Genomic DNA, 23,298 nt, shown 5'->3' with positions numbered 1-23,298 from the left:
GTCCCCCTAAGCATGTTAGAATAATTGATTGCCATTTTCAAAGTTGTATTGAAATTGTCTATAGCAAATTGATGTATAAAGCTAAATCTTTTTTTATGGTTATGGAGAAAAATAAACTGATTTGAGATAACTTGTATATTCAGTAATTTCCATTGAATATTAAATGTTTGTGCATTTACTAATTTGTTAACTTATTTCACTTTTGCATATTTGTTTTAAAAGGCTAAACAGCAAAAACGTCCATTTGCCTATCATAAGCTTTTGAAAGACGCAGGAGGCATGGTGATTGATATGAAGTGGAACCCCACGGTCCCCTCCATGGTGGCAGTTTGTCTGGCTGATGGTAGTATTGCTGTCCTGCAAGTCACGGAAACAGTGAAAGTATGTGCAACTCTTCCTTCCACTGTAGCAGTAACCTCTGGTGAGTAATAAAGGCTTTCACACTGTAACATACAATCGTGGTCATCTACTTAAGAATTGGTTTCTAGAAGTAAAAGTGGTTAGCTGGTTTTGATTTGTTTTGTTTTTTAACGTGGTGAGGGAGGTTAAGATGGAAAAGTTCTTTTTTTTTTTTTTTTTTTTTTGAGACAGTCTCACTCTGTCACCCAGGCTGGAGTACAGTGGCATCATCTCAGCTCACTACAACCTCTACCTCCTGGGTTCAAGCAATTCTCGTGCCTCGGCCATCCAAATAGCTGGGATTGTAGGCATGCACACCTTGTCCAGCTAATTTTTGTATTTTTTGTAGAGACAAGGTTTCTACATGTTGACCAGGCTGGTCTTGAACTCCTGACCTCAAGTGATCTGCCCTCCTCCACCCACATATACTAGGATTACAGGTGTGGGTCACTGTGCCCGGCTGAGAGTATTCTTTATACCCATAGTTAATGTCCTTGAAGCTAAGCAGCATACATAATTTAACCTGAATGTACTTGGGTTTTCAGGATAAATATTTTGGTACAGCTGATTTAGAAGTGTTTTTTGAGAATAATTGTTTCTGGATCTGTAATGGTGGTACTCTGAAAGTCACTTGTTCCTTCATGGGGAAAAGCATTTGAAATATTAAATGGGAGCAGGAGAATGATTTGTGTTTTTTTTTTTTTTTTTGAGACGGAGTCGTGCTCTGTCACTCAGGCTGGAGTGCAGTGGCACGATCTCAGCTCACTGCAACCTCCACCTGCTGGGTTCAAGCAATTCTCTTGCCTCAGACTCCAGAGTAGCTAGGACTACAGGCGCGTGCCACCGTGCCCAGCTACTTTTTGTATGTTTTAGTAGAGACGGGGTTTCACCGTGTTGGCCAGGCTGGTCTCAAACTTCTGACCTCAAGTGATCTGTCTACCTTAAGCTCCCAAAGTGTTGGGATTACAGGCGTGAGCCACCCCGGCCAGTGATTTCCTGGTATTTGGAAACCTTCTCTATTCTGCTTGTCTTATCTAAAGACTACAGAGTTTTCTGTATTTTGCAGCTTTTTTAGCTTTCAATTCAGTAAGCCCAGTGATAAATCAATTGGCTTATGTCGTTAAAATGATTTTACTTTTTTCCACTTTGCTGGAAAGGGATGATCCTACAATCTTCCATGGACTGACAGAGGAATGAGAATTGATAATTAGCTGTGTGTGATAGATCTCATTGGTTTGCTCCATTTTCTTGTTTTTATTTGGTAATATTGTCTTTGCTCAGTGTGCTGGAGCCCCAAAGGAAAGCAGCTGGCAGTGGGAAAACAGAATGGAACTGTGGTCCAGTATCTTCCTGTAAGTTCTTATCTTGAACTTCAGAATTTTTCTTAAGTTGCTCGCTTTTTGGGGGAGTGGTTTGGGAGTATCTTTCTTGTTTTTCCTATTAAAAAGTAATTTATACTCATTGTAACAAATCCATCAGTGAGTGAAGAGTGGAGCTCTTCCCTTCCTTCCCATAGTCCTCCTTCCAGAGGCACCCACTGTGTTGTGTTGAGTAGGTAGCCTTCCAGACTTTTCTGGATGTTATACAAACAGTCTATGTGTAGCTGCGTTTTTGTTTTGTTTTGTTTTTTATGTAAAATGCGATAATACACTATGCACTGTTCCCCAACTCTTTCAGTCCATTCCATAAAAACAGAGCTGAAGGGAAAAGAGTGAAAAAGCTATGTTGATAATGCAGAATCACTCTGGGTTAAAGCACAGTATTTGTCTTTTCACTGAGTCCGTCTTTAAGGGTCTGTTTCTCTAACTATGGGCACTAAAGAAAATGGGTACTCTTGTTGTTGCATGTGCACTCTGTCATCCTCTCTGTGAATTTCTTGAGATAATGTTCACAAATATCCTTCAATATCAATTGAGTTGCAAGGAACCCACATGTATCTATTGAGCCTGGGTACGAAGGAGGGATTCACAGGTGGTGCTAAGGCCTTTGTTGTGCCTTCTTCCTCGAGACTGTTCTCTGGCGAGGAGGGGAGCAGAGTGCTGAATGTAGGTGGTGTGGGTTTAAGGTTATGTTTCTTATTTGTTATTACCGAAAGTTACATGAAATTTGGTACATAATCTTTTAGGGCACTAACCTGTAAAAAGATAATGCAATTTATTTAATTTTCTTGCTTTGCTGTTTGCCTTTTTTTTTTTTTTTTTTTGGAGAGATGGTTTTGCTCTGTTGCCCAGGCTGGGGTGCAATGCTGTGATAACGTAATGGCTCACTGCAGCCTCAGCCTCGTGGACTCAGGTGATCCGTCCGCCTCAGCCTCCTAGGTAGCTGGGACTACAGGCGCTTGCCACCATGCACAGCTAATTTTTGTATTTTTTGTAGAGACAGGGTTTTGCCATGTTGCCCAGGTTAGTCTCAAACTCCTGGGCTCAAGCAGTGTGCCCACCTTGGCCTTCCAAAGTGCCGAGATTACAGACATGAACCACCTCGCCCAGCCTTATTCCACTATTGATGATTATCTGCATCAGTGCTAGTGGTGTTGCTGCTGTGAATGGTGTTGCATTGACTACTCTCATTACCTATAGCTGAACATGTTCATGCGTTTTTTTTTTTTTTTTTTGACACTGAGTTTTGCTCTTGTCGCCCAGGCTGGAGTGCAGTGGCGTGATCTCAGCTCACTGCAACCTACGCCTCCTGGGTTCAAGCAGTTCTCCTGCCTCAGCCTCCCAAGTAGCTGGGATTGCAGGTGCCCGCCACAATGCCTGGCTATGTATTTTTAGTAGAGACAAGGTTTCGCCATGTTGGCCAGGCTATTCTCGAACTTCTGACCTCAGGTGATCCACCTGCCTCAGCCTCCCAAAGTGTTGGGATTACAGGCGTGAGTCACCACACCCGGCCACGTTCATACATTTCTGTAGGACAAAGTCCTGGAAGTAGATAGCACTGTTCTGTGTCTTCAGTCTCGCCTGGCCAAGGAGATGGAATAGGTGGCATCTAAGGAATAGATTAGATTTGATAGTTTGATTGGTTTAGGGATTGTTTCATTTGATATTTTATTTTGCCCTCCAAATCTCTTTCAGACTTTGCAGGAAAAAAAAGTCATTCCTTGTCCTCCGTTTTATGAGTCAGATCATCCTGTCAGAGGTAATAACTGCTTTTCTTATTGGGCTGACCTCTAATGACATGTTATGTATGTTACGGAAATTCAAAATCATGTAATGTACCTGCTCAGTGAGGTGTTGGTGTTTGCTTTATGAATAATGTCACTATTTCAAAGAGCTAGTTAAGTCAGTGTAAATTATGGCTCTCTGGGTGACATCTGTGTTTCATGGTAAATGACATGAAATGGATCCCAACTTTTTATTACAATTCTTCATAATTTGCCCTGATTATAATCCAGCAGAAAAATTACCATTTGGGGATGAGTTTGGGCTTCTTGGATCGTTGTACCTGTGAGTTATTTTTAGTCAATGAAATTTGGGCCTTTGATTTTTTTTTTATCCATAGTGTGTATTATAGCATGCAGTGGCTATTCCAAACATAAGTTGCTTTTGGTTGCATCTGGTTGCTGTCATTTTTATGACCTACTGATTAAGATGTGTCTTTCAGTTCTGGATGTGCTGTGGATCGGTACATACGTCTTCACAATAGTGTATGCTGCTGCAGATGGGACCCTGGAAACGTCTCCGGATGTGGTGATGGCTCTCCTGCCGGTATGCATGTGAAAGAAATTTCATTGTTTGAGAATTAGAGAAGTCTTCTAATAAAGCTGGAGGCTTTGATTTCAAGGTTTTTTTGTGTTTGTGGGGTGTTTTTTTTTTTTTTGTAAGTTGAAAATGTAATTTTAATAGTTAATTCTTCATCTTACATAGGAGCACAATAAAATACACCACAATCTGAAGAAACTCTTTTTTTTTTTTTTTTTTTTGAGATGAGATCTCACTCTGTCACCCAGACTGGAGTGCAGTGATGCGATCTCACCGCACTGAAGCCTGGACCTCCTGGACTCAAGTGATCCTCCCACCTTAGCCTTCTGAGTAGCTGGTACTACAGGTGCACACCACTATGCCTGGCTAATTTTTGTTTTTTTTTTTTTTTTTTTTTGGTGGAGATGGGGTTTCGCCATGTTGCCCAGACTGGTCTTGAACTCCTGAGCTCAAGTGATCTGCCCACCTAGGCCTCCCAAAGTGCTGGGATTACAGGTGTGCATCACTGCACCTGGCCTGATTTCAGGTTCTTTTACTTACTGGCAGTGATTATGCAACTTCAGGTATAAGGTTTCCATGCTGTACCATGGGCCTGGAGTCCAAAGTTAGAGTGTCCACAGCGTGTTCTATTGTTTTGGTATGAAGTTAAAAAAAAAAATGATTTTGCTTAAGTTATAAACTATGGGTCTTGGTTAACTCGATAAAGAAATTTTAGAAGAGCAAGACAGTATCTTGATTTTTAAAATTACTTTGTTTGCTCTCAAATTTTTAATGCCAACATTGTGCTAGGCACTGCTTTAAAGCTGAGTATATAGCAGTGATCAAGGTGATGGCCTTGCTTTTATGGTTTTAAATTTATTGTTGTTGATAATTTTTACTTATTTTTTAGAGACAGAGTCTCAGTCTCTTGCCCAGGCTGGAGTGTAGTGGTGTGATCACAGCTCACTACAGCCTCAAATTCTTGGGCTTAAGCCATCTTCCTGCCTCAGCCTCCCAAGTAGCTGGGACCACAGGCATGCACCAACACACCCAGCTGTTTTTAAATTTTTCGTAGAGGTGGGGTCTTGCTTTGTTGCTCACACTGGTCTCAAACTCCTGGCTTTAAGCAGTTCTCCCACCTCGATCTCTCAAAGCACTAGGATTATAGGTCTGAGCCACTACACCTGGCTGGGCTTACATTCTAATGGGATAGTCAATACTAAGTGTGAGATCAAGGACTGGTAAGAGTGATGGAGAAAATAAAGCTGTGTTAGGGATAGATGATGACTGGTACGTATTTGAGATTGGGTGTCAAGGGAGGCCAATTTGATATTTGAAAAAGATGCCTTGTTTTTAACTCTTGGGTTTCTAATAAGGTTGAATTTTTAAAATGTTTATCTAGATGCCTTCTTTTAAGATTAGTTAGAGGTTTTTTCTATTCTAGGGGATAATATTAACACTAGTATTTATTAACTGCTAGTTATGTTTCACGTACTGGGCTGGAAGTTTTATATGTATCATTTCATTTTACACTTACAGTAGCCTCTGAAGTAGGCTTAGGAGATCTAGCATACACATGAAAACACTAAGTATCAGGAAGGTTGAAAAATCTGCCTCTCTCATGGACAGAAAGTGGCAGAACAGAGTTTAAATGCAGTTCGCTTGATGGCCAATGTTTGTACTCCTTGTACTAAGTGCTGCCTTTATACCATGTCCCTATATCTGGACTTAGACTTTGAGTGAATATTCTCATACAACTTTAAATGATTTATCATTTGAGATTCTTTTACTGTAGGATCCGAGAAAAACCTAATTTTTTTCTTGCTTTGTTCATTGTAGAAAAAAGAAGAAAAGCACCCAGAGATATTTGTGAACTTTATGGAGCCCTGTTACGGCAGCTGCACGGAGAGGCAGCATCATTACTACCTCAGTTACATTGAGGAATGGTGAGCAGAGAGTCTGGACAGGGCATTCCTGCTCTCACTGGAAGATCACACCTGAGTCATCTTGTCCCATGTTGAAATCTTTTCTGATTGATTGATTGATGGATGGATTGGCAGGGTCTCCACTCCATTACCCAGGCTGGAGTACAGTGGCACGATTGTAGCTCACAGAAGCCTGGAACTCCCAGGCTCAAGTGATCCTTCCACCTCAGCCTCCTAGATGGGACTACAGGCACATGCCACCACACCTGGCTTAGTTTTAAAGTTTTTGTTTGTTTGTTTGTGTTTTGGTAGAGATGGGATCTTGTTACGTTGCTCAGGCTGGCTTCCTAAAGTACTGAGATTATAGGTGTGAACTGTAGCACCCAGCCTGAAATCTTTTCTATTATAGAGGAAAATGGAGGCTGAGATACCTTGAACGTATTTTCAGCTTATTCTTGATAATGTCTATTATTTCTTTTTCCCCAATCTTGAGTTATTTATATTAAATACGTACTAATTTCGAAAATCTAATTTTCTCAATAACCCCTAGTGATGACTTATGAAAATACTGATACTCAAGGAATATATTAAAAGTTTCCTTCTGAGAGCAGAGTTGCCCACTGGAATGGAGATTACTCAAAGCAAAGCTTCCATCCCTCTAGCTACATTATTCTGCCTTTGGGTGGCATATTGATTGTGAACTCTGACTTGATTCTGTTGTGTCTTTCCTTTGTCTTCGTGTAGGTAGGCAGTGAGCTGATTCTACAGGGCTTTCTCACAGAAACTAAAAAGTTCAGCTTTATATCTAGAATCTTCCCACCTTTGTTAAACCAGATAGAAAACCTTACTCTCTCCTCGATATGTGGAGGCAGCCCTCACAGATGTTACCTGCAGACCCAAGTTAGAGAACTATTGCTGTATTTGAATGTAATGGTCTCTGGTTTTGTTCTTTAAGGGATTTAGTGCTGGCAGCATCTGCGGCTTCAACAGAAGTTAGTATCCTTGCTCGACAAAGTGATCAGGTAAATCTTTTTTGTCACTTTTGTGGTACTTTCTTTTTTGCGTGTGGTTAGGATGTACATTGTCTCACATCTGTTTTATCAAGTTTCTGCATGACAGCAAAGCTTCAGTGACAGAGTGCCTTGGCCAAATGGCTTGGCTATTGCATGGAGAAACACGGGTGTCAGACTTAGTACTTCCTTCACTTCTGTTCTTTTAGGATCCATCTCTGGTCTGTGGAAACATGCTATGCAGTTAACCTCCAACTGGAGTATGCCCGATGCATAGGAGGCTTTTTCTGCCTTGTCCTGTTTTGTCATCTTTGTTTTCTTCCTGTTACTTGAACCTACTCCTTCTATACAATTTAACAATAATCCATCCTCAATTACGAAAGAAAAACATGCAGGTGACACTAAATTGTGATTCACCAGAAATACTTTCTGTTTGACTTTGAACAACTGTCAGAAAGAGCAAAGCACCTTTGCATATAAGAACCTTCTTTCACGTTGTCTTTCTTGCAGGGACACGGTGGGCCCAGGTAGTGGTGGTGCGCTATCCACTTGTAGATTATGCAGAATGACTGACTACAGAGAGGGCACAACAAAAGAAGGGGAATCTTCTTTTTAAAACTGCCTTGAGCTTAAAAATCTTCAGTGCACCCTTGTAAATAAGAAACAAGTGCTTCTCCTCCCCATATGACTTTGTGTTCCACCCATGCATAGGTACTTTGTGCCTCTTCAACCATTGGCATTTATCTGTCACTTTCTGGGTGGCCGGGTGGCCCATTAGGAGGGGCATGGTTCTCATTGTCTAGGGGTGGCTGCCTTTGGATGAGGCCAGAGTTCAGCCATCTGATTTGCTGCTCTAGAACTATCTTAGATTGACTTCAGTAATAATTTCCTGTTAGCAGAAGTATTTCATGTGTTCACACATTAAAAATACAGTTTTATTTTTACTTTCTATCAGAATAATTTATGTTCATGTTTTTTAAAAGTAAATAGTAGAGAAGGGCTTATAAAAAAAGAATCACCCCTGCCCTACCTGTTTGCTTTCTAGAGGGGACCGTTTTTAATTTGTAAACATTTTCTTATAATGCTGCCACCTTATCCCTAAAGAAAAATCTGCTTTATGACTAGTAATTGGTTATTAGTTTTAGACCTTACTGACTGTATGGCAAATGATGATCTAGCTCACATATGGCCCCCAGTCCCCTCCTTCCTCTCAAGAGTTACAGCATTGTTTTAATTTCTTATCTTGGTGAACCTTTGTAACTTTAATTGGTGTTTTTTACCTTCCTTTCTGGTGGTATCTTTATTTATTTATTTATTTATTTTTATTTTTTGAGGCCAAGTCTCACTTTGTCACCCAGTGCAGTGGTGCCACTGCAACCTCCGCCTCCCTGGTTCAAGTGATTCTCATGCCTCAGCCTCCTAAGTTGCTGGGACTGCAGGCCTGCGTCAACATGCCTGGCTAATTTTTGTATTTTTTAGTAGAGATGGAGTTTTGCTTTTTTGGCCAGGCTGGTCTCAAGCTCCTGACCTCAAGTGATCCGCCCGTCTTGGCCTCCCAAAGTGCTGGGATTACAGGCGTGAGCCACGGCACCCGGCCTGGTGGTAACTCTTGATCTTCCACTTCGTGAGAGGAATGTCTTAGCACTCCCACCCTTTCCCTTAGTATCCTTCCAGTTGTTACCTGTGTCTTCTCTTTTGTAAAACTGCATTCTGCCCTACAATGATTAAGTCGTCTTTATCTTAACTGTAGATTGTTTTTAAAAGTTGAGATTGTTTTGTTTAATATGAATGTGTCTGTTACCTGTTCCATAGCTAAGTCACATAGTGTGATTTCATTCTCTTTCCTGAACTGCTTGCTTGCTTTCCCTTTCTTTCTTTCTTGCTTTCACTCTCTCTCTCTCTTCTTTCTCCTTCCTTCCTTCCTTTTCCTTTCTCTCTTTCTCTCCTCCCCTCTCCTCTCCTCTCTTTTCCTTTTTTTTGCTTCTCTTCTCTTCTCTTCCCTTCTCTTCTCTTCTCTTCTCTCTCCTCTCTCCTCTCCTCTCTTCTCTTCTCTTCTCTTTTCTTCTCTTTTCTCACTCTGTAACCCAGGCTGGAGTGCAGTGGTGTGATCTCGGCCCACCGCAACCTCTGCTTCCCGGGTTCAAGTGATTCTGCTGCCTCAGCCTCCCAAGTAGCTAGGACCACAGTTGCACACCACCACGCCCAGCTAATTTTGTATTTTTACTAGGGACGGGGTTTCACCATGTTGGCCAGGCTGGTTTCAAACTCCTGACCCCAGATGATCCATCTGCCTCAGCCTCCCAAAGTGCTGGGATTACAGGCGTGAGCCACTGCATCCAGCCTGTTTTTCTTTGTTAGTCATTAAGCACTCTTCCTCTGTGATTCATGCTTCCCAGTCTGGTCAACACTGAAAGTTAGGCAAACTGTTAGTGATTTTAAAAACCAAGAGTCATTTGTTGGAAGGGACAGAGCCCTATCCAAGCAAACTTAAGCAAAAAGGGAGTTTACTAGAAAGTCTTTTCTCAAGGACTATAGGGACAGGAAAGCTGACCATTCTGAGGAGCTGGTACCAAGAACTGGGAAGAGAAGAACTTATGGTTATCTCTGTCTCTATAGACGATTGGGCACAGGGCATCTGAGCACAGGCCAGCCTTACATGCGTCTCTGTGAAAGACTCCAGTAGAGATGGGCTGGAGTTCCTGGTCCCAGTCCAAAATGTCTAGGAGCAGGTATTGACTGGCTGACTGCAGCTGTTGGATTTGTCCCTCATGGTCAGCAGTCTACCTAGTTGTCATGGAACGCACCTCAGAAAGTGTTCATGATAGTGGTTATTCACAAGGCAGGGGCTTGGTACACCAGGAACAGATAGAGAGGGGGTCGATTTGGAAAATTAACTTCCCATTTGCTGGGGGTACTTCTGGCTTTTAGACCATCTTCCCAGATTTCAGAGCCTCCTAGTCAACACATACATCTAAACCAAGTGAGGCATCTCTGTTCTCTCCTATTTGAACAGTGCTAGAAGGACCCAATGCAAAGCTCTAACCACCGTGGCATTTTCTTCTTTTTTTTTTTTTTTTTAGATTAATTGGGAATCTTGGCTACTGGAGGATTCTAGTCGAGCCGAGTTGCCCGTGACAGACAAGAGTGATGACTCCTTGCCCATGGGAGTTGCTGTAGACTATACGAACCAAGTGGAAATCACCATCAGTAAGTGTAGCCTGGTAATTAGTGCAGAAATAGTCTTCTTTCTAGTTAGGGTTAATATTGAAACACCAGTTACATGTTACTGACAGTCTGCTCTGCTGGGTACTTGTAGCTTCTGGCAGCACATTTCTACCTGAAGAGTGATATAGGCTGTATTGTGACAACATTGAACTGATTTGAATGGATATTCATTGATGAGACCAAGGCCAGACACTGTGTATATGTGTGGGTATATGTTTGCACACTTGCACATGTCTGGGTGTACTTAGAATCTGGTCGAAATATAGAACAAGCCAGGATTTTATGGCTTGGTTTCTTTGTCCAGTCCAACTCCGTGGTGACCTCCCAAAGAAGCAATACCCGAATCTGGTACTGCACACCAGTACTTGGTTTGAAGGCAAGGATTAGAAAATAGAGATCTCAGGCCCATTATTTCCAAATAGGGCCTGGATATGTGTTTTGAATAGATCTTCCCTGCAGTAGCTTGGCTATGCTGTAGTCATTGAAATGTAAAAGTGCCACAAAAGAAGCAGTCTTTGCCATCTGGTACTTAAGTTTAGAGAGATGTCCCCATCAGGCACCATTAAGTTGCTTGTTCTTTCCCTGATTAGGCAGGAGTATTTGTTCTGATTAGCTCATTTGCTCTGATTCTCTTGAAACCTTAATTGATAAAATACATACTTGTCATTCAACTGTGAATGAGGAATAAGTAGTTTGACTCATCTTTCTGTGTCCTGTCCATTCCAAAGAGTCTAGTCTCATTTTCCTAATGACCCAAGTACTTCCTAGATACTCTTGTCTTGGTCAGGGGAATGCCAAGCCTACCTCCTGAACACTGAGACACTCGTAAAAACTGAGGGACCTTTGGGAGAGTCAGAGCTACTGGGGGACTGATGGAGCTTCTAGGCAGGCCCAGCAGGATGGTGGCGATCTGATAGCGGCAGGAGCTCTCTTTAGCTGGTGCATGGAAGGCTGTTCAGGTCTAAAATCAGAACAAACTAACTTGAGCTGCTATTCAGATGAGTCCCTTAAACCCTCTTCATGTTGAGGGCGGTCTTTGCCTTCCAGCCTCAGGCCCTTAAATTGACTTGGTTCTTTTATTGCTTTTGTTTTCTTTTTTAACAGATGATGAAAAGACTCTTCCTCCTACTCCAGTTCTCATGTTACTTTCAACAGATGGTGTGCTTTGTCCATTTTATATGATTAATCAAAATCCTGGGGTTAAGTCTCTCATCAAAACACCGGAGCGACTTTCATTAGAAGGAGAGCGACAGCCCAAGTCACCAGGTATGTGGCTCTGCCTGCTTTATCAGTAAGGGAATACCATGAGACTTGCACTAGAGTATTTCCAAGAACCAACATGGTGTGAAGACACATAGTGATTTTCTTTACCAGGCTCGTCTGTCTTAGGAAGGCACACACTAATCTTTTTTTTGAACATGCATGCACATATTTGCCTTTCCCTACCCTCAAGCTTTATTCTGCAGCCATTACTTTACTTCGGAGATGAAGGAAGGTCAACCAGATGGTTTGCATCCGGTCGTTTACCAACAGTATTCTAAGACTCTATGTTATGTGATGTGCATCCAGAAGACATTGTGCTTAATCATGGGGGTTGGTTAAAGAAATGATTGTGGCCGGGCACGGTGGCTCAAGCCTGTAATCCCAGCACTTTGGGAGGCCGAGGCGGGCGGATCACGAGGTCAGGAGATCGAGACCATCCTGGCTAACACGGTGAAACCCCGTCTCTACTAAAAAATAGAAAAAAACTAGCTGGGCGAGGTGGCGGGCACCTGTAGTCCCAGCTACTCGGGAGGCTGAGGCAGGAGAATGACGTGAACCCGGGAGGCGGAGCTTGCAGTGAGCCGAGATCCGGCCACTGCACTCCAGCCTGGGCGACAGAGCGAGACTCCGTCTCAAAAAAAAAAAAAAAAAAGAAATGATTGTATAGTCTTACAGTGAAATGCCATGTAACAATTATAAATGTTACATTTATTGACTGGGAAGGAGTGAGTGGAATACATCACAAAAAAAAAAACAAACAAAACCCTATATTCTGTGTTCCTTTTTGTATGAGAAAAAAACATACATAGAAAAAAAAACTTGGAGATGAATTTAAAATCTAAATGGTGGTTATTTCTGGGTGAAGGGAACATGGATATTTTTGTTGTTTATATTTTCTTGAGGTTTTTTTCTCCTTTTGGAAACATTACTTAAATAATAGATGTTTATTGGAGGAAAATGAGAGCATACAAAACCATAATCACTTAAAGCCCATCAGTCATCAAGCAATGGCCACAGTCAACACTTTGGTACCTATCCTCCATGAAAATGAGTGCACACATATAAATACTAGTCTGTATTTTAAAAATGTTTACAGTGATATTTGTATCACTTGTGAAAAGAAACTTTTTTTTTTTTGTGGAGACAGGGTCTTACTCTGTTGCCTAGGTTGCAGTGCAGTGGCATGATGACAGCTCACTGTAGCCTTACTCTCCCAGGCTCAGGCAGTCCCACCTAAGCCTCCCAAGCAGCTGGAACTACAAGCATACGCCACCATATGCAGCTGTTTTTTAAATGGTTTATAGAGATAGGATCTTACTATGTTGCCCAGGCTAGTCTCAAACACCTGGACTCAAGTGTTCCTCCTGCCCCAGCCTCCCAAAGTACTGGGATTATAGACATGATACACTGTGCCTGACCAGAAAATATAAAACTTTTAAAAAGATCATTGTTTCATATATTCAAATTTGACTAATATTTCTCTCTTTGAATTCTGTGAGTATATAACTAATATATTTTTTTCTTCTATTATGACCAGTTTCCTATCTAAGCAAAAATGTATGACCAGTTGGTTTGGATAAGGTTAACAATACTTAGGGGTATATTCTCTCACTGCATCCCAGTCCACAGTGAGTTGTATATCCCAAATAGAGCCACTCAGATACTTGGGCCCTAACAACTGGCAGCACTACCCCAAGTGATACACCAGATGGCTTGCAGAGTGTTGTATCAGGGTAGTCCGTTATTCATAGTGTGTACTCTTTGTGTTGGGTTTTTTTTTCCTCTTTATTCAGCCATGAATAAGGGTACCATGAACTACCTATACCCAGCTGCCTGGTGTGTCTGTAATAAGCAGAGCAGACTGTGAGATTAGGAGCCTGTGGGACGAGGTTTGTTTCTGAGTGTTTGCTACTAGCGCATTCAACACTGGAGCACAATCAGAGGCCAGTTTTACTGTTAGCTTTTCCTAGGGAAACTCCCCTCTTCCTTCACCGTTTGTCCAGAGGTAGTAGTTGTGTTCAGATGAGTGTAATAGAGCCCCTGCAGGGAGAGTGTCTGTCCTGTCAGCTAAGTGTAGCTAACACCTACTTCATGGGTTCAGAAGACATTAATGATTCCACCTGTTTCTACACTGCAGTTCCAAGAATGCGGTATTGATCAGAAGTAGTAGTAGCATGATGGTTTTCCAATAATCAGTTCATTTTCAGTGGAAAAAATGCTAATGATTTCTTTAGGGTCTGGTATATATTTTTCATGTCAGTTTGCCTAATATGCATGGAAGTGTTTAACATCTATGTGTGTCTTTACAGAAGTTAGTTGTTGCTGGTTCCATATCTGTTGTATAAAGAAGTATTAACAGAATAGGTTTGCTTGCATTATTATACTTTCATCAAAGTGACAGTTTACTTGGATTTTTGTTTTCAGAAAGTGGTATTTTCATACTTGTATCCTACGTATTATTACATTGCTTTAGACATAGTGTCTTCCATGAAGATAAATTGCCATCTTAGCTAGTTTGGAACAGCCAAGCTCTATTAACTATTAATATAAATAGAAAATATTGACACAAAGTATTCCTTTGTTGTTTATTTAGTTGGTTATTTAATTTAAAGATTAATATTTTTACCTTATGGAAAGTTTGGAAAATAGAAAAAAAAATTTATTCATTTTTGAGACAGGGGTCTCTGTTGCACAGGCTGGAGTGTAGTGGCAGGATCTTAGCTCACTGCAGCCTCTGCCTCCCAAGTCCAAGTGATCCTCCCACCTCAGCCTCCCAAATAGCTGGGACTATAGGCACAAGCCATCACACCTGGCTGATTTTTTTTGTATTTTTTGTAGCAACAGGGTCTCACTTTGTTCCCCAGGCTGGGCTCAAACTCCTGGACTCAAAGGGTCCTCCTGCTTTGCCTTCCCAAAGCTCTGGGATTACAGGCATGAGCCATTGCATCCAGCCTTCCACTGACTTTTTTTTTCCCCCCCTAACCATTTGGATTGCATTAAATATCTTTTTCATTTTTTGCATTATTTTTGTAAGCTTTATTCTTAGAAGAGGAATTACTGGGTCTGTTTTTTATGGTTTTTTATACAATGCCAAAATGTTTTCTTTAAAAAACTTACTAGTCACCTACCAGTGATAAAAAGTTTCAGGCTTGTTTTACCCATCCAAACGTAAGGGGTTATACGTATTTAAATTCTTATAATTTAGAGGACAAATTAGAAATGTACCTTGTTTATATTTCTTTGATGAGAGAGATTAAATGTGTTTATGTGAATTAGATTCCCTGTTTATTAGTCCTGAAATTTTAAACTCTCAATTTGTATGAGCTTTTTAAAAAATAGAAAACATCTTATTTGTCATTTGCTATGGATCTTTTTAGTTCGTTACCATTTAGTTATGATACCTGAGTAGCTATTTTTTACACAAATCTTAACCTTCTCCCTTTGCGATTTTTTTTTTTTTTTTTTTTTTGGTCACTTCTAAATTTATCAAGGTGTTAGATTCTGAGACCTAACATCTGTCAATTTGTCACCTTTGTTTTGAGATACATGTATTTGTGTGACTTTCTATGTGTATTTATGTGGAATTACTTTTAGTGAAATAAGGTGGAAGTCTGAATTAAAACTTTTTCCCAGTTGTTAATGAAATGTTGCAGTGACTAAATTGTTTTGTGTGCTATAGTAGCACTGAGAAGTCCATGAAGTCCAATTATTCTAATGTCTTTTCTTAGTTTTCCTTCAGTTTCATTTATCTCGTGCCACCTGAAAACTCCAACATTAACTGTGTTCCCATCTGTTCTTTTTGCTTCTTCAACTAGTAACATTCCTGACTTCATTCTACCACAAATTCTTTTCCACTTTCTTTCTATTATGTCAACCTCACTGTTATGGTGTTAACATTTTCCTTCCTTTTTTGTCACTGCAGGAAGTACTCCCACTACCCCGACCTCCTCTCAAGCCCCACAGAAACTGGATGCTTCTGCAGCTGCAGCCCCTGCCTCTCTGCCACCTTCGTCACCTGCCGCTCCCATTGCCACTTTTTCTTTGCTTCCTGCTGGTGGAGCCCCCACTGTGTTCTCCTTTGGTTCTTCATCCTTGAAGTCATCGGCTACCGTCACTGGGGAGCCATCTTCATATTCCAGTGGTTCTGACAGCTCCAAAGCAGCCCCGAGCCCTGGCCCATCAACCTTCTCTTTTGTTCCCCCTTCTAAAGCCTCCCTAGCCCTCACCCCTGCAGCGTCTCCCACAGGTCCATCAGCTGCCTCATTCTCCTTTGGATCATCTGGTTTTAAGCCTACCCTGGAAAGTACACCAGTGCCAAGTATGTCTGCTCCAAATATAGCAGTGAAGCCCTCCTTCCCACCCTCAACCTCTGCTGTCAAAGTCAACCTGAGTGAAAAGTAAGTCACTTCTAAAGTTTGATTCTTCTGTGGGTTGAGTAGAAATACTAGATGTTATTTGCTACAAGTAGAGTCACTGTGAGAGGAGTTACTGAGTAGAATTTTTTACCCAGAGTAATACTTGCAAATGACAGAAATTCAGCCAACATAAAAAGCTGACATTTCATCAGTGGATAGAGTTCAGAAGTGTCTCTTAGCTAGCATTTTATTTGTTTATTTTTTTGACTACTAGGGATTTATATTCAGATATTTGTTTTGCTTTTTTACATTATAAATGTAGGCAATATTATTTTAAAAAAAGAAGCAATCCAGAATATGTATCCTGGAAGGGAAATGAATCCCTTGTTGTCTTTTTTCCTCCCGTGTCTACCCTTAACTCACTCTGAACTGCTGTCTACACAACCACAAAGTCATCTTGTGACACTGTAAATCGTTAGGTAATTCTTCTGCTTGACAGTCCCTATGAAGTCCCGTGGCAGCTCAATGCTAATTCTTAGGTTGGTATCCAGTTTCCTCCAGATCTGGGTCCTGCAGCTCACTCATTTCTTATTTATTTACTTTTTTATCTGCTTGTTCTTTTCTCCCCACTAGAATGTAAGCTTTTTGAGGGAAGCAGCCCCTTATATCTTGTAACGCCTCCCAAGATAACCATGAGTTCCTAAGATAACCACGAAATATAAGTACTACCAGCTTTTTCCCTGCTTGCCTGTCCTATCTGTTGTTGCTGTGGTGGTGGTGCTGCCGCCACAGTTACTGTTAGTACTGAACTGGCACACATCCACTTCATGCTAAGGGTTACATAGTGTTCCATTTTGCTGGCTGCACCACAGTTTATCTGACCAGTCTTCTAATGCTGGATGTTTAGATTGTCTACAGACTTTTGCTCTTTAGGTGGAGCCGACTTTACATTTCTTTTAGGCCATAAGTATCCCAAAGACAGTGACCTGCATTCCTCTTCCTTTTTCACTCCCCAAAGAAGGTGCTCACTCTTAAAAGGAGTTCTCAGTAATTTCCTTGGTAAGAGAAAGTACTAACTCTCCTAAGCATAATTGTGTCCCACCTCATGTTTAAAACTCAGCTGGAAACAATAGCATTTCGTATCATGATCGGCTTGGTATTTCATATTGTGATAAACTTAGTTTTATCTTCAAGTTAAGTACTTGATATTTCCCCTGAATAATTAATTCCTAAATAAGCAGACAATAAGAGAAATGTTTCCTTGCAGCTTTCACCTTTTATAAGAAGTAGCTAAACATTTATGTTTCCTGAAGGCAAAATGTATGTTATCTTTGTAAGTTAACATAAAAGATAATAAGTTATCTTTTTATGACATTGCTCATGCTAGTGTAAAAGAATCTTCTAGCAGGCTCTTCTGAGACCTTGGGGCTGCCATTTTTCAGGTTTACTGTTGCGGCTACCTCTGCTCCTGTTAGTAGCTCCCAGAGCGCACCCTCGATGCCGCCATTCTCTTCTGCCTCCATGCCAGCTGCTTCTGGACCACTCAGCCATCCCACGCCTCTCTCAGCATCACCTAATTCCGTGCCATTGAAGTCCTCAGTCTTGCCCTCACCATCAGGTATGATTTTAAGCAGACAACTTTAGACCTCAGCCCTGCCTTCTCAGATTAACAGTTTTAAGTGTTAAGAGTCCTACTAACATAGTTGGACAAGGTTATTTTTTCTTGCTTCCTGTATCATGCATTAATGATTAATGTGCTGTGATTTTCATACTCTGAATTGGGAGATTTGCTCTGGCTTAATGCTGCCACGCTTCTCTCTGACACTTCTTATGGAGCTAAGTGTACTTAATGATTCAAAGAACATGTCTTGCTCTTGGGCATTTATTTTCATGTGGAGTCTGCCCTCCATGAAGAGCAGTTACAGAACAGTTCTTTAAGAAACACAGGCAAAAGAATTGTTTGGTGGGGTGCGGTGGCTCACGCCTGTAATACCAGCACTTTGGGAGGCCGAGGCAGGTGAATCACCAGAGGTTAGGAGTTCATGACCAGCCTGGCCAACATGGCAAAGCCCCATCTCTACTAAAAATACAAAAATGAGCCAGGTGTAGTGGCGGGTGCCTGTAATCCCAGCTACTCGGGAGGCTGAGGCAGGAGAATCACTTGAAACTAGGAGGCAGAGATTGCAGTGAGCTGAGATTGTGCCACTGCATTCCAGCTTGGGCTACAGAGCTAGACTCCGTCGCGAAAAAAAAAAAAAGAAACACAGAAGAGAGAGTACCTGCAGTGACTGTATTTGTATTTTCACAGTCAGTCATACTGCTGTAAGCAGGAAGTTTTTTTTGTTTGCTTTTGTTTTTTTTGAGACACTCTCACTCTCTCACCCAGGCACATCACTGCAGCCTCTACCTCCTGGGCTCAAGTGATCTTCCCACCTCAGCCTCCCGAGTAACTCAGGCATGTACCACCACCGTCGGCTAATATTTAAAATTTTTTATAGAGACAGGATCTTGCCATCTTGCTCAGGCTGGTCTCAAACTCCTGGGCTCAAGCAATCCTCCTGCCTCAGTCTCCCAAAAGGCTAGGATTACAGGTTTGAGCCACCATACCTGGCTCCTAAAATTTTAATTTTTTTTTTTTCATTGTCTTAGAACAAAGGCTAGCGCAGCTGGTGGTCATCACTCTTTAAAGTAAATCATGAAAGTGGGCCCAGGGGCAATGTGTAACTTCATTTCTTAGATTGGAGAAAGGACATTTGTGATAGGAGAAATAAAGGTAATAAATGCTATATATTTTAACTGACTTCTTTTTCAAGCAGGACGATCTGCTCAGGGCAGTCCAAGCCCTGTGCCCTCAATGGTACAGAAATCACCCAGGATAACCCCTCCAGCAGCAAAGCCAGGCTCTCCCCAGGTGTGTTTAAATTCAGTTTGCGATGTTTGTGTTTATTAATTTACTGCCCCAAGCATACATATGAATAAAATAAATTTTCATGTTTTAGAATTCAGACCTTGGAAATAGTAATTGGGACTATGTGATAGTAAATACCAAAGTGCGAGTTTTGAATACTTGTATACTCATAAAAGCCATTTAGCTATTTTAATTTTTTATTTTTGTATAATACACATAGAAAAAAGTACACATGATACTTGTACAGCTCAGTGAATTGTCACCAACTGAACATACCTTGGTAACGAGCATCCAGATTAAGAAACAGAATTTTACAAGAACCTGGCTGGGCATGGTGGCTCACGACTGTAATCCCAGCACTTTGGGAGGCCACGGCGGGCAGATCACCTGAGGCCAGGAGTTCGAGACCAGCCTGGTCAACATGGTGAAACCCCGTTTCTCCTAAAAATGCAAAAATTAGCTGGGCGTGGTGGCGCGCACTTGTAGTCCCAGCTCCTGGGGAGGCTGAGGCGTGAGAATCACTTGAACCCAGGAGGCGGAGGTCAGAACCCCAGCGTTCTTTTTCACCTATCCCCTTCTAATCACTACTCTTGCCAGAGTAGCTGGTTTCCCGATTTCCGATAGCATAGATGAGGTTAGCCTGCCTGTACCTCCTATCACGTGGAATTGTACAGTATGTATTCTTATATCTGGCTCCTTTGTTCAACATTATGTTTGTGAGATTTATCCATGTCATTGTTGTATGGAATTTATTGTGTGATTATATTACAAGTATTTGTTCCACTCTAATGGGCACTTGAGTAGTTTCCAGGTTTAAGCCATTGTATGTAGTACTGCTATGACCGTTCCAGTTGATGTCTTCAGTGAACACATGTACAGGTTTCTCTTGGGTTTATCCCTAGGAGTGAGATTGCTGGATCATAGACTCTGCATGTATTCCTCATTAGTAGATTCCCACCAAGAGTGTATGAGACTTTTGGCTGCTCCACCTACTTGCCACTCTTGGTATTTTTCATCTTTTCTTGTATTGTTTTGTGGTTTTAATTTGTATTTCTCTAATGATTAGCAAAATTGAGCTTTTTGAAATACGATTATTGGCCATTTGAATATTTTCTTTTATGTTGTGTCCGTTCATGTCTTTATTCTATTTTTCTGTTGGATTGCCGGCTTTTTCCTTCTGATTTTTAAGAGTTAGTTCCTTGAATACACACACATACATGCACATACAATGCAAATATGTTCTCACTGTGAATTGTCTATTCATTGTCTTTTTGGTCTCTTCAATGAATACACGTTCTTCATTTTAATACAGTTGAGTATATCAGTTTTTTTTTTTTTTAATTTTATTTTTGAGATGGAGTCTGGCTCTGTCGCCCAGGCTGGAGTGCAGTGGTGCCATCTCGGCTCACTGCAAGCTCCGCCTCCCAGGTTCACGCCATTCTCCTGCCTCAGCCTCCCGAGCAGCTGGGACTACAGGCGCCCGCTACCACGCCCGGCTAATATTTTTTGTATTTTTAGTAGAGACGGGGCTTCATGGTGTTAGCCAGGATGATCTCCATCTCCTGACCTCGTGATCCACCTGCCTCGGCCTCCCAAAGTGCTGGGATTACAGGCGTGAGCCTCCGTGCCCGACGAGTATATCAGTTTTTCTTCTTTTATGATTAATGTTTTTCCTGTTTTGTTTTAGAAATCATTTTCTATTTCAAGGTCAAAAGATGTTTTTCTAAAAGCTTTGTTATTTTATCTTTCGTATTTAGATTTGTAGTCCGTCATCTCAGTTTATTTTTATGGTGTAATGTAAAGAGAATTGTATGTCTGTTTCCCACGTGATTACTTGAGCGCCCTGAGAACGAGAGTTATGTTTTTTCCTTTCTGTGTCCCCCTAACCAACCCTTCTCCTACCCTAACACACACCTGTACTGGGTACATAGTAAGTGCCCAGGTCACAGTTCACGCTTGTGGCACGATGGATGACACACAGTGTTTGTCAGATAAATGTTTGCTGTTAATGAATGCTGATGCAGTCTAAGAGCTCTTTAGTGTTAATCGTTGTTAAGTATCAAATAGTCTAAAGGGCATTTCAAATTATAGCATCTTTAAAGCAGAACTCTTGATTTCTGTCTCCTCTAGAGTCTAGTCCTTTTCCAATGAATAAGTAGCACTAACAAACCAGATGTTTGCACAAGTCCCAAGCCCCAAAGCATCCTAGATCCCTCTCTTCAACGGTACCTGTCCCCAGTCCAGGCTGGCAGGAGGTCTTGTCAGCTCTACCCTCTGCTGTGTCACATGTCATAAGGCCGCAGCTCTGTCCCCCTGCTAGCATCCTGTGTCAAGCTGTTGCCACCTCTCACCTTGTTAACCTCTTGAGTACTCTCTCTGCTATCCCTGCTCTAGATAGCAGCAAGAGAGATCTTTTAACTCATAAAGGAGATTTAAACTCTCCTAAAACACCAGTAGTAGCTTTCCAGCACCTTTAGAATAGAACCCAAACTCCTTGTTGTGACCTTACATGACCTACCCTGGCCTGCCTTCCTGACCCCACCCCTGCCCTTTCCAGCGTCCGCCCTGACTTCACAGAGCCCATGTTTACTTTTTTTCTTTGCCAAGGTTTCTCCTGCCTTGAGACCTCTGCACTTCCCTTTCTTGCTGCCTGGCAGGTGCTTCCTGCAGATCCCATAGCTTGCTTTCTGCTTGCAGCCTCAGTTCAGAGGGCAGCCCGCAGTGAGGGCTTTCTTGGCCATCTCATCTGAAGTAGTGCCCTCTTTTATTCTCTTTATGTTTTCCTGTTTGTTCTCCAACTGAAATTATCAGATGTGTTTATATTCTATTATTTAGCATGTCCTAGTAGGAGGTAAGTTCCATGAGAGTTGGGCCCTCATCTACTTGTTCACCTCTACCTACACTGTCTAGAACTTGCCTTACACAAAGTAGAGATCCTATAAATAAGGGTTCGTTAGAATGAGTGAAGAAACAATGCTGTGTTACAGGAGCACCACTCCCTATAATAGGCACTGATATAATTGCGTATAGAAGCTATGGCTTGGGCCGGGCGCAGTGGCTCACGCCTGTAATCCCAGCACTTTGGGAGGCCGAGGCTGGTGGATCACGAGGTCAGGAGATCGAGACCATCCTGGCCAACACAGTGAAACCCCGTCTCTACTAAAAAAAAAAAAAAAAAAAAATACAAAAAGTTAGCCGGGCATGGTGGCGGGCACCTGTAGTCCCAGCTACTCGGGAGGCTGAGGCAGAAGGATGGTGTGAACCCAGGAGGCGGAGCTTGCAGTGAGCCGAGATTGCGCCACTGCACTCCAGCCTGGACAATAGAGCCAGACTCCGCCAAAAAAAAAAAAAAAAAAAAGCAGCTATGGCTTATATAGGATCAATTTTTAAACCTTTTGCCTTCCATTTCAGGCAAAGTCACTTCAGCCTGCTGTTGCAGAAAAGCAGGGACATCAGTGGAAAGATTCAGATCCTGTGATGGCTGGAATTGGGGAGGAGGTAAATTTGCTTCCTGAGGATGTTTTTCTGGAAGTAGCTGACAGACTTGAATGGGTCAGAGTGCCAACCCCTATATGACTAGTTCATTCTAGCACTGAAGCATGACCCATCCCAGCAGTCTGAGCAGTTAGTAAGCACAGTAGCAATGACATTACTGTTTGTCCTTCAGACTGAGTAGTTCCTCACTTGTGTCTTCTACAGATTGCACACTTTCAGAAGGAGTTGGAAGAGTTAAAAGCCCGAACTTCCAAAGCCTGTTTCCAAGTGGGCACTTCTGAGGAAATGAAGATGCTACGAACAGAATCAGATGACTTACATACCTTTCTTTTGGAGATTAAAGAGACCACAGAGGTTTGGGTTTATGGATACTTTTCCTGAGTTGAATTGCATTTTAACAATTTTTTTTTCTCCTAATACTCCGTGCGTGTATTTACTTTATTTCTTCAAGGACCACCAATGTTGTTGTTTTTTTAACGTGACTGAGTAGCTTGCCTAGAATCCCTGAGTTCAGATTCTACCTTCAGCACGTAATAAATTATGTGACTTTGGGCAAGTTAACCTAGTTACTCTGTTTTTTGGTTTTCTCATCCATAAGGTGGAGTGAGTTTCTACCCCTTTGACACATGCTATGCACTCCATAAAGTTTATTATAGTTGTTAATTTAATTTAGGTATATTTGAAATTTTACTATCTTAAAGTATTAGATTTTTTAAAAAGGATATTTTAGGACATATGCAGTATGAAAATATTAAATGTTTGGTGTTAATAGTGTTAATTATTGTTACTGTTATTACTACTTACTGTGTGCCAGGAACTGTGCCAAACACATCACTTGTATTATCTCACTGAATCCTCCACAACTTTGCTGTGTCATACATACTGTTACTTTCTCTATTTTGCAAGTCAGGAAACTGAGGCTTAGGTAAATTTGTCAAAAGTCACCCACTTAGCAAGTGGTGGTGCCAGGATTCTGCTTCAGACTGTCTGATTCCAGAGTTCGGGTCTTAAATAGCATGTTTGGAAAGAGGAAAGTTC

General features: G+C 41.6%; 1 protein-coding gene across 4 annotated transcripts in view; it reads left to right on the top strand.

Moving 5' to 3' along the window:
* NUP214 (nucleoporin 214) overlaps positions 1–23,298 on the top strand; it is a 112,612-nt gene that overhangs the window by 3,814 nt on the left and 85,500 nt on the right. For 2 of the 4 annotated variants that reach the window (XM_050759700.1, XM_050759702.1), the window contains exons 4-16: positions 223–421; positions 1,681–1,751; positions 3,474–3,537; positions 4,003–4,106; positions 5,919–6,025; positions 6,960–7,026; positions 10,095–10,221; positions 11,344–11,505; positions 15,425–15,899; positions 17,300–17,475; positions 18,671–18,768; positions 22,177–22,263; positions 22,465–22,614. In XM_050759700.1, coding sequence (XP_050615657.1) covers positions 223–421; positions 1,681–1,751; positions 3,474–3,537; positions 4,003–4,106; positions 5,919–6,025; positions 6,960–7,026; positions 10,095–10,221; positions 11,344–11,505; positions 15,425–15,899; positions 17,300–17,475; positions 18,671–18,768; positions 22,177–22,263; positions 22,465–22,614 — 1,887 coding nt within the window. The remainder of the gene's footprint in view (positions 1–222; positions 422–1,680; positions 1,752–3,473; positions 3,538–4,002; positions 4,107–5,918; positions 6,026–6,959; positions 7,027–10,094; positions 10,222–11,343; positions 11,506–15,424; positions 15,900–17,299; positions 17,476–18,670; positions 18,769–22,176; positions 22,264–22,464; positions 22,615–23,298) is intronic. The other 2 variants (XM_050759703.1, XM_050759701.1) reach the window with 2 other exon arrangements.

Source organism: Macaca thibetana, chromosome 15, assembly GCF_024542745.1.
Source record: "Macaca thibetana thibetana isolate TM-01 chromosome 15, ASM2454274v1, whole genome shotgun sequence".
NCBI lineage: Eukaryota > Metazoa > Chordata > Mammalia > Primates > Cercopithecidae > Macaca > Macaca thibetana.
Note: the sequence above shows the minus strand (reverse complement) of the source record. Positions and strands in the feature narration are given on the sequence as shown.